At 39.1% G+C, this 12,328-nt stretch overlaps 1 protein-coding gene across 5 annotated transcripts in view; it reads left to right on the top strand.

The window, feature by feature from the left end:
- The window catches only part of kcnma1a (potassium large conductance calcium-activated channel, subfamily M, alpha member 1a), a 300,462-nt gene that overhangs the window by 161,149 nt on the left and 126,985 nt on the right, over nucleotides 1–12,328 (top strand). For all 5 annotated transcript variants that reach the window (XM_052089534.1, XM_052089532.1, XM_052089533.1 and 2 more), the window contains exon 3: nucleotides 1,410–1,471. In XM_052089534.1, the coding sequence (XP_051945494.1) occupies nucleotides 1,410–1,471 (62 nt within the window). The remainder of the gene's footprint in view (nucleotides 1–1,409; nucleotides 1,472–12,328) is intronic.

The following is a 12,328-nucleotide window of genomic DNA, read 5'->3' as shown; positions in this document are numbered from 1 at the left end:
CACCTACATTTCCCGTCTTGTCATTATTTGTAGGCATTTTATTTTTTTATGTTGTGCAAATTAGTGCAATAACCGGCGCAAGCTCATATTTAATGTTTTATGTTGACATGGAACGACTCTCCTGTTGCCATGTTTGTGAGTTTGTGAATTAATTTCGGGATTGTAGTTTAATTAGGAGACAAATGGTGTGTGGTTGATACATCCAGTCTGCAATCAGTTTTGTTGGATGCGCTTGGTTTTAGGATATGTGCATTTCTAACATCTGTCTCTGGTGCGTGCCTAAACGCTGCGCTGCCGTGTTCTCAGAATCGATTAATTGGATAATATATTTTTTTCTCCCACCCCTACTTCAGTCCGGTCACTCGCACCTGTGCGCCTAAATATTTTTTCACAGTCGCACACAGTAATTTTTAGCCACAAATGTGACTAAAATGGCACATTGTAGAGACCTGGATAGTGTGTATCTCGCAGCAGCATCTATGCAGCAGCCCAGAAAAGATTTAATGATTTGACCTCTGAAACGGTGTACTCCCCCACCCCTCTCCTGTTCTCCACACCCTACTGGGCTGCTACTTCAAGTAGCCTGGCACAAAGGCTTCCCTCACTGAAAGCAATGGCTGTGCATTTTGAGTACTATATGTGCCGTTACTCAGACATACAGTTGGCCTATATACACACATTTGCTTTCAGAGTAATGTGAAATGTTGCTTTAGCTCGATCTCAAGATAGCGAATATTCATACATCATCATACATCCCAAGAATATTGCTGAACTGAAACAGTTCTGTTAATGAGGAATGGTGCAAAATTCCTACTGACAGCTGGGCAATGACATTGAAAGTTTGTCCTTCCATGAAGCCTGAGATTGGTTCATCAATACTGATGTTTCCAACCTGTTTTATTTACACTCCCCCAGTGCACATTGTCTTTTATTCACTGATATAGCAGCTGAATATCAATTATTTATTCTGTCCTTAATATGTCTCACCCAAGTTACAGTACTCTCACTCTCACTACAGTCCTTTTCTGAGAGTCTCAGAGTTTTCACAATGCATTTGACTACACCAAAAACAAAGAGCTATGACTGTGGCTGCATCTTAAACCCTAGTGAGATGCCTTTCTAGGCATTATAGGCATGTTCAAACACTTAAACCTACCTATAATGTTTGATGTTTAGGTTGGCAGCACATTAGGCTTTGATACACAGCCTGATTTGGTGAGATGAGATCACTTACAGTTTTATGAAATGTCCTGTTTATTATGGCTCTTGCACACTTTGAGAAGGAGAGGAAATAAGTTTTGCTCATTGCTTCAGGATTAAACTGTTTTCTCTAAGTGGAAGTATTCTCAGTGGACCATAACTAATGATATCCTCTCCCTTTTCTCTTGTCTTTCTCTCCCTCCCTCTAGGTGGTGTTGGTCTTTGCACTTAGCATTGGAGCTCTGGGAATATACTTCATAGATTCTTCGGAGTGAGTACTATTCTGATCGCCAGAATAATTATTCTCATAAAAGCCAAAGGCCTAAAACACAAAGCTTAAATAACGAGAGCATATATTGAAGTGATTTAATTTGCCTCCTTACATTAAAGGCTTTTTCTTTTAAAACAGGGCAGATTTGAATGAGATTGTTATTTTATTTGTATGGTCAGTAAAGGGAAGTGAAGGGCTAAATCTTCAGAAAATGTTTTGTCAACCTGGGGTCAAACTAAACATTAAATATATATTTTTAATTAATTTATTTATTTTTATGTGAGGTTTGGTATTTTTAGAACCCTATTATCAAAATTGTTTTTTAATTTGTCTAAATACATTTTGAAACCCTGACTTGTGTGATTTCATTGTTTTCTAGCAGTAAGCATCAAAGCTCTTGTAATTTCTGCACCACCAAACAAAATTTCAAACAGCTTTCTGAATAATCCCAAATCTGCTGATGATTGAACAAAAAAGTCCCGCCCCCAACTCACATCATTGGTTGAGTCAGTGTTGCCATGTCGGTATGGACGTGTAGCTCATAATAAACTTTTTTTATAATGCCACAGAGACAGTGTTTACCATTTTAGAGAAAATTAACCTACAAATGGCTAATTTACAGTTGTATCTGCATATTAAGATGGGATAACCAAAAATATTTTAACATATTTAACATATTTTAAATAAACATAAGAAAAATACAGTGTAAATGCCACAATGCATAACAGGGTTGCATATTTAGCTTAAATAAAGCTTTCACGCTTTACCCTGCTTTCACAATGTAGGGGCTTGCTAGTTTGAGGCAAAACATTGGTTTGTAATTATTAGCAAACTTTATTTCCAAAAATTAAAGAAACTTAGTTCTTAGATATTTTCTCTAACAATAACTGGCAACAGGGATGAATGATTGAGCATAACAAATGCAGTTAATGCCACGATTTGAGTGCAAATTGAGATAATGGAAGGAGATTACACCTGCAGGCAGGGTTGGGAGGGTTACTTTTGAAATGTATTCTATTACAAATTACAGATCACATGCTGTAAAATGTCATTTGTAACGTATTCTGTTAGATTACTCAAGGTCAGTAAAGCATTCAAAATACTTTGGATTACTTCTTCAGCACTGGTAGATTATTTAACTTGTTTTGACTATAAAATCACTAGACAAAATACACATGTTAAAGATACATTCCCTGAAAAACCTAAATATCTTATGCAGTGTTGTTTCTAAAACTAGATAAATCAAACTGATCTTGTTTTAAGGATTTTTTGATATTTGTACAGGAAAACAATACAAAAGTTATTATCAAGAATATGATTTTTGCATTAATATCAAATGCCTTACTAGAAAAACGATTTTATGATCCAACATGAATTTTCTTGATAAAAAAATATGATTGTGTCTGGTAACGTGTGCATGAAAAATGGCTAGAAATAGCATTTTAGCTTAACATAATGCTGACAATTTAAACAAGGTTTATTTCTATTTCTCCTGCTCCAAACTTAATTCAAACATACTTCTCTGTCTGCTCGTATGAATGTAACACATCATAAGAAAGTGTTTCACCACTGTTCAAATGCACTTTGGATTGCATCATTTATATGTATACATTTTTCCATCTGAAAGGACCAAATATTAAATTAAAGAAATTACAAAATGCAAAGTAATCTCTTCATTAATCAAAATACTTTTTGAATGTAACTGTATTCTAATTACCAATTATTTAAATTGTAAGCGTAGTGGAATACAGTAACTTATATTTTGTATTTTAAATATGTATACCCGCTACATGTATTCTGTTACTCCCCAACCCTGCCAGCAGGTCAGGTCTTCTGTTACAATGTACAAACTTCCAATAGTTTATTATTATATGTACAAGGCACAGATGGTAACACAATACAGTGTAAAGGCTCTAATTTCCCATATAGTTAATTATGCCATATTAATGAACCCTACATTTAATGATACTGTTAAGTATACCATTATATAATTCAGGGGTTTTGTTCTCTTTCCTCTTGAATGTAGTTTAAAGTCAACCTCAATGTGGTGGGATTATTTTGTCAAAGAAAACCAAGTAGGTCTGTTTCCATGGTTACATTAGGCAGAGTATTTCTGCCACCCAGCCCTATCCGCTATGCTCCCTAGAGAAAGGTGTGCTAGGAGTTGTTGCCCAGGCAACCAGGTATGATTGCTCAAAGTATTTGCATATATACCAGCCAATCAGTCCACACTTTTACACCTTTGTTGTATAATAAGAAGGGCTGTCATATACTGATTATTTAATCAAATTAATCACATGTATAGATATTTGCTGAGAAAGCCCCTCAAATTAAGATAATTAAATATATAAGGATTAAATAATTATAAACAGTTATATTTAAATAATTATAAATATAACATATACAGTATATTATAAAAATAATAATTCAGATAAATATAATGCATTACATTATTGTTGCAGATGGGTAAAGTAATGATAAGACAATGCAAAAGAGGCAATATTGTTTATTTCCTTATTATTTAGCATAAACCTATCATTTGTTTTCACCTCTGTCAGATGGACACTTTTGGAGCATCTCACTTTGGTTGCATTGTGTCATAAATACCCCAGTTTTAGGTCACTGTGTCAAGTTAAACATACTTTGAATCTTACAAAAATATCAAGAGATTAGAGCCCTGCACGGGCCAAAAACTCCAGCCCTAGCCCGGCCCTGGCCCGTAGTGTTCAAGCCCTAGCCCGACCCCAGCCCGAAAACAAATGCAATTATTCAGCCCGACGCCAATATTAAACTCTCTGACGCGCGCTCTGTCTGACGCCAATATTTAAGCTCTCTGACGCACGCTCTGTCTAATGCAATTCAATTCAATTCATTTCAAATGAGCTTTATTGGCATGACAAATTGTACATTGTATTGCCAAAGCATTTATATGAGCATGAAAAATAACAGAGTAGAACAAATTCTGTATTGAACAAGTGTGTCATTTTTTTATTATAAATAAATAAAATAAAATAATTAACAGTGTATATAGGCCTACTTTCAGTGGTGTTTGTTTGTGTGTGTGTGTGTGTGTGTGTGTGTGTGTGTGTGTGTGTGTGTGTAAATCTTAATGCACGCTCTCTCTAATACACGCAGACACACATGCTAATAGGTAAAGTTATTATAGGCCTCAAATATAAAGTTACAGTGCCACCGGCAATCATACCCACAAATATTATTACCGACTATCCATTACAGAAAAGTATAAGCATGCAGTAGATAATAGCCAAGCTATGTGATCCAGCAGCAAATACCTAAATAAAGATGTGCAGCCTACCTTTCTTTGATGTGAAGAAACTTTACAGAAACTGTAGAACAATGTTTCAAAGAACTCTTCGCCAACTGTCTAACGTAAAAAATAAATTATAAATCGTTGAACTGTGCAAATGCTGAACTGTCACTGTTTATTGGCGGTGTTGTGAAGAAAAAGAATCGCATCCAATGTTGAAGGCTTCAGAGCTGTTCTCCTCTCCTCCAGCGTACTCCCTGCTGTGCTGAAAACGCATAATGTAGCCTACATGCATATAGGCTATGTATAATATTTATAATATTAATTATAGCTAGGGCCAAACTGTCATGGGCAATCAGAGAGGCAAAGCGCGCACACGCCCAGAGAATCCACAGTCACTTCCAGGACAGCGGTGACACGTGGCACATGTGGCAGGGCATCCAGGCCATCACCAACTACAGGACAACATCAGTTGCCTGTGACAAAGATGCCTCCCTTCCAGATGCGCTGAACGACTTCTACGCTCGGTTTGAAGTGCAGAACGACGTGATGGCGAGGAAGTCCACCCCTCCTTCTAACGACCAGGTGCTCTGTCTTACCACGGCAGATGTGAGGAAAACTCTACGTAGAGTCAACCCACGGAAGGCTGCTGGACCAGACAACATTCCTGGCAGAGTGCTCAGAGGATGTGCAGACCAGCTAGCAGATGTTCTTACCGACATCTTCAACATCTCTCTGAGCAGCGCCGTCGTTCCAACGTGCTTCAAGGCCACCACCATCATCCCCATGCCAAAGAAGTCTTCAGTGTCCTGCCTCAACGACTACCGTCCCGTCGCGACTTACACCCATCATCATGAAGTGCTTCGAGAGGCTCGTCATGAGGCAGATTAAGACCCAGCTGCCCCCTCACTAGACCCACTGCAGTTTGCGTATCGTTCAAACCGCTCAACGGACGATGCCATCACCACAACCCTCCATCTGGCCCTCACCCACCTAGACAATAAGGACTCATACGTTCGAATGCTGTTCATAGATTTCAGCTCAGCATTCAACACAATCATTCCCCAGCACCTGATTGGAAAGCTGAACCTGCTGGGCCTGGACACCTCCCTCTGCAACTGGATCCTGGACTTCCTGACTGGGAGACCTCAGTCAGTCCGGATCGGGAACAGCATCTCCACCACCACCACACTGAGCACTGGGGCCCCCAGGGCTGTGTGCTCAGTCCACTGCTGTTCACTCTGCTGACTCACGACTGTGCAGCAATGCACAGCTCGAATCACATCATCAAGTTCAGCCGATGACCACGACCGTGGTGGGTCTCATCAGCAAGAACAACGAGTCAGCTTACAGAGAGGAGGTGCAGCGGCTGACGAACTGGTGTAGAGCCAACAACCTGTCCCTGAATGTCGACAAAACAAAAGAGATGGTTGTTGACTTTAGGAGAGACACAAGGTGAACACACTCCGCTGAACATCGACGGCTCCTCTGTGGAGATCGTCAAGAGCACCAAATTCCTTGGTGTTCACCTGGCGGAGAACCTCACCTGGTCCCTCAACACCAGCTCTATCACCAAGAAAGCCCAGCAGCGTCTCTACTTTCTTCGAAGGCTGAGGAAAGCACATCTCCCAACCCCCATCCTCACTACATTCTATAGAGGGACTATTGAGAGCATCCTGAGCAGCTGCATCACTGCCTGGTTTGGGACTTGCACCGTTTCGGACCGCAAAGCCCTGCAGAGGATAGTGAGGACAGCTGAGAAGATCATTGGGGTCTCTCTCCTCCATCAAAGACATTTACAAAAAACACTGTATCCACAAAGCAACCAGCATTGTGGACGACCCCACACACCCCTCACACAAACTCTTTACCCTCCTCCCGTCTGGCAAGAGGTACCGAAGCATTCGGGCCCTCACGGCCAGACTGTGTAACAGCTTCTTCCCCAAGCCATCAGACTCCTTAATACTCAGAGACTGGTTTGACACACACTTGTCCTGAGTTGCACTTTAATAACTGTCACTTTATAACTGTCTGCTACCTCAATAACTGCTATGTGCATAGAACATTATCTCATAGTATGTTATGTTTACATTTTTAGAAACTGTCATCTTTTTGCACTACTGAGTACTGGTCGGAGCTGCACTGTCTATTGTCCTGTTCATTGTCAGTAATTTGTTGTACTGTCCTGTACTTTTTGCACATGTTTGCACGTGCACTTTATATAGGTATATATAGGTAGTTTATATAGGTATTTTATTTCGTTGTGTAGTCTCATGTGGTCCTATGTTGGTCCTTTGTTGTTTTTATGTAGCACCATGGTCCTGGAGGAACGTTGTCTCGTTTTGCTGTGTACTGTACTAACTGTATATGGTTGAAACGACAATAAAAACCACTTGACTTGACTTGAGTATTATAATATATTATATTATTTATAATTATAGGCTATATATTACTTGTATTATTTTAGTGCGCGATTATGGGCACAATGAAAGGAGAGAAGTTAAAGGAGCCCGAGTCCGACCCGAGCCCTATCTATTAAAAAATAAATTGGCCCGAGCCTGACCCGAATTGACTTAGCGTGGCGGGCTCCGTCGGGACCCGACGGGCTTGCAGACCTCTACAAGAGATCCCTGGTGGAATATACCATATTACAGTCCAGGGACATGATTAATTGAGTAAATATTTTAATGCGCTATTTCTTACAGTATTAATTGCTCTGAATTAATGCATTCAATAGACATCCCTAATAATAAACCAATTTAAATACAGCAGTGATTATCTAATTACAGATTGCTGTTGTCTTAGCTCTGTATGCAAAAAGTGAACATGTGCAGTGTAACTCTAAGCTGTGGACCACCACAGCAATGAAATGGTTCTTAGCATGTGTTCAGTCTTATGTATAATGTCGAACATACAGCCTGTGTATGCCTTGACTGACTATCACAGCATGCTGGAGCAAAGCAAGGCATGATGGGAGTTTTTAATCCCTATAATGCTTGGATCAGGATGTTAAAGAAAGCAGAGGCTTATGCATCATTCAGAAAAAACAAACTGGTCTGGCTTGTCATCTAAAATAAATGTTTTCACTTTACAGCTTTTAGTTGGCAGCTTTTTTAGTTTAGTGCATGTGAGACAGAATATAATTGAATAATTATTAAAGGTGAATTTATATGACTAAATATACCTTAACTGGTATGACTTGGTATGAGTATGACTTGACTGGACTTGCAGTTTAGTACGTGAAGGTTGTCCAACTGTTTTAGTGAGTTCAATTTACAGTAGATTGATTTGTCATCACATTTGTTCATTAATCAGACTGAATGTTCATTGTTGCATGCAACCTGTAGACAACACAATCGAAAGATGTGCTGAGTTGAATTATCGAGTTAATAACATAATGAAGCAAATCTGTTAGTAACGAAGATTCAGAAACATTATTTCTGACCCATAAACTCTGTGTTTTAGTGGTTCTTTGATTCCACACAGAAACTAACTAACAACCGAAGCTGACCTGTCAAGTCTATTGTCTGTGGTCTCAGTCAAGGGATTTTTTTGCAGACAAGTGATGTCCTGAATTTACTACCACTGTAGCATGGGTGGGCTTAAGATAACAGAGTGCCTAGCAGAATGATTTGGCTCTTTTTGTGGACTGAGCTTGATGTCAGAATAGACATCAGTCTCTGATATAACCAGTTCTATATGGAGGTGCCAAAGACATGACTGGTAGTCATATGGCACTATATTGCTCAGTGCTTTAAAAAATGACTGACAGTATTGTGACACCTTAAATTGTGTCAGATATGAAGAGGTTAAAGGCTTGATTGGGCAGATGAGTGATAGAGGTGGTTATCTGGAAGGATGTCAGGTTACTAAGTGTAAAGTGGACACATATGTGTCCATAGACTTGTTAACCAACATAAAGATTTTAAGTATATATATATATATATATATATATACTTATATGTATTGTGGAGCGGGACGTGGTCATGTGTCTGTCACTGGGGAGAGAGGAAGCGGTAAGGGCTATCACCTGGTGATTGTTGATAATAAACACCAGTGTCTCATTTCAGTGATGAAGGAGACATGCTTTAAAAGGCCACCGGAGCGACAGACCGGGAGAGAGAGTCCCAGTCACACAGACCTAACATTACAACATGCTGAAAACCGGAAAGCTGTTGATTTAATGCTTATGAGTTTATGTTGTCTGTTATCACTTAAGCTGATGAGTGTAATCTGAAATAGTCCTGAAAAGGCAAAAGTTTGACTGGAAACCTGAGAAATAAAATAGACTCACGTAGACTGCAACCCTGACTCCCGCTTCCTTCATGCTAGAACACACACACACAGAAGTAAGTTTGAAGTAAGGTTGGAGAAGAAGAAATAGAAATAAACCTTGTTTAAATTGTCAGCTTTATGCTATGCTAAAATGCTATTTCTAGCAATTTTGCATGCACACGTTACCAGACACAATCATATTTCTTATCTAGAAAATTCACGTTGGATCATAATTTCTTTTTTTCTAGTAAGACCTTTGATATTCATAAATCATGAAATCATATTCTTGATAAGATTTGAAAAAAGGATTGTGGACCTTCACAAGTCTGGTTTATCTTTGGGAACAATTTCCTAACACCTGAAGGTATCATGTTCATCTGTACAAACAATAGTATGCAAGTATTAACAATATGGGACAACGCAGCCATCATACAGCTCAGGAAGGATACACATTCTGTCTCCCTAGAGATGAGCGTAGTTTGCAAAAAGTGCAAATCATCCCAGAAAAACAGCAAAGGACCTTGTGAAGATGCTGGAGGAAACAGGTAGACAAGTATTTTTATCCACAGTAAAACGAGTCCTATATCGACATAACCTGAAAGGCTGCTCAGCAAGGAAGAAGCCACTGCTCCAAAACTGCCATAAAAAAGCCAGACTACCGTTTGCAAGTGCACATGTGGACAAAGATCTGACTTTTTGGAGAAATGTCCTCTGTTCTAATGAAACAAAAATTTAACTGTTTGGCCATAATGACTATTTTTATGTTTGGAGGAAAAAGGGTGAGGCTTGCAAGCCGAAGAACACCATCCCAACTGTGAAGCATGGGGGTTAGCAGCATCGTGTTTTGGGGGTGCTTTGCTGCAGGAGGGACTGGTGCACTTCACAAAATAGATGGCATCATGAGGAAGGAAAATTATGTGGATATATTTAAGCAGCATCTGAAGACATCAGCCAGAAAGTTAAAGTCCCAGCAACTTATGCTTGTGGAAGGCTATCCAAAATGTTTGACACAAGTTAAACAATTGAAAGGCAATGCTACCAAATACTAACAAAGTATATATGTATATATGTATGCCCCAATGGGAATGTGATGAAAGAAATAGAAGCTGACATAAATAATTCTCTCTACTATTATTCTGATGTTTCACATTCTTAAAATAAAGTAGTGATCCTAACTGACCTAAGACAAGGATGTTTTCTATGATTAAATGTCAGGAATTGAGTTTAAATGTATTTGGCTAAGGTGCATGTAAACATCTGACTTCAACTGTATAAATGTGTGTGTGTGTGTGTGTGTGTGTGTGTGTGTGTGTGTGTGTGTGTGTGTTCTCTAGAATGACAACATCCTTATGTTACTAAACTTATAACAACCAATAGCAAGTAGCAAATCATGTTCATGGTGTGATGTAAACCTAAAGTCTTGCCTATTTAAAAAAAAAAGGGGGATGAGCCCTTATTAGGAAATACATTATCACAGGAAAGAACACTGAGCTTGTCAAGCCAGATCATTTGGACCCAAATATGAAAATTCTCATATCCTTTACTCTTGTGCCATCCCAGATGTGTATGACTTACTGTCTTCTGCAGAACAAAAACAAAGATTTTAAGAAGAATATTTCAGCTCTGTAGGTCCTTACAATGCAAGTGAATTGTTGCCAGAACTCTGAAGGTCCAAATATCACAGAGGAATCAACTAAGTAATCCATATGACTCATATGACATATGACTTTAATCAATGGCTTCTGAAGGGATCCAGTTGGTTTTGGGTAAGAACAAACCACAATGTAATTAATTTTTTCTATAAATCTTGACATCTGCAGTTTTCTTGGCAATCATGAATTCAATCTTGATTACACCTCCTATAGAGCCATCGATTGCTCTGCACATGCGTCAAGGATCACTAGGTAGTGTATTCAAGGTTGAAATCATGATCGTGCCTAGAGATTTTGGTCTGTTCTCACCCAAATCCGATTGGATTACTTCAGAAGACATTGTTTAAAATACTGGAGTCGAATGGATTACTTTTATGATGCCTTGATGTGATATTTGGACCTTCAGATTTTAGGCCACATTAACTTGCATTGTGAGGACCTACAGAGCTGAAATTTTCTTAAAAATAAATCTTCATTTGTGCTCAGCAGAAGAACTAAATTCATAAGTAAATGATGTGAACTATCCCTATAAAACCCACTGACAGAAGGCAAGAATGTGTTGTGTGTATGTCTTTGTGTATGTTGTTGTTGTTGTTGTTTGGTTGACTGTGTCTTATGGACCTTGTATACCACCCAGCCGTTTCAGTTCCAAATTAGTTTATGACAGCAGTGGGAGGTGCTGTGATGTGCTCTTAATGATCTACATAGAGTTTGGCTCTTGAGTTACAGCCTGGAGTCCTGGCAGCTGAAACCTCCACTGCTGCTGTCCTCACCACAGAGAGATTTGTGCAAAACGACATGCAGATTCTCACCATCCGAGCTGACTGCCATAGCGCTCCTCATCTGACCTTTGGTACCGCATGATTCAGGCATTAATGGTCTCGATAATGGATCATCCACGGACGACTCATACGACTCATTTACACTGCTAATTATCACAAGTGTTTGAGAATGTCTGGAACAAACAAATGTTTTTCTCTTGATATCGTCTCTCATTCACAACAAATGTAAACAAAGAATAGAGGCATGATGAATGCATCTTTCCAACAGTCGCGCAAATAGACAACGTAATCATCCATTAAAAAAAGCCATCGGGAGACAACTAAAATGGGACATTTTGAGTGATTCTGAGCTTATGTTTACTCCCTTGGGTAACTCAAAATTTGATGAAGGGTGAAAGCAGCAATTGCACACAATGGGCTTGCTGGGGGGCTCTTCACTCAACGCTGTGGATACACAGCTCTCTCTAGTGGCCAGCCACTACCCTCCCCTGAGTTTCTCTGGATAATCCTCCTTTTATGTGAGGAGTCACTTTTCAGGGCACCATTTCTTTTTGTTGGACTAATCCTCAGTTCAGGAGTGTAAGGACTTTTCAGAAAAGACAAAGGGTTATGTTGTATGGCTGTGTCGAAAGATACCATTTGTTAACGACATACTGCATGGCACAATGTCTGTACCTGTTGGACTCAAATTGTTAATGGTATTTGCTTAGGCAAAGCATCACTGTAACTATTGCACATACCTAGGGAAGTAAAATCCCATACATTTTTTAAGTAGGGGAATTGATTTTGAACAATAACTCACTGTGAGCTCTGAGGTTGTTAATTAATGGAGTATGCTTCTGTTAAAGCCATCAGTCAGTGTTATTTCAACATCATTTTT

Source organism: Xyrauchen texanus, chromosome 24 (assembly GCF_025860055.1).
Source record: "Xyrauchen texanus isolate HMW12.3.18 chromosome 24, RBS_HiC_50CHRs, whole genome shotgun sequence".
Lineage (NCBI taxonomy): Eukaryota > Metazoa > Chordata > Actinopteri > Cypriniformes > Catostomidae > Xyrauchen > Xyrauchen texanus.
This window is presented reverse-complemented; position numbering and strand designations above follow the sequence as displayed.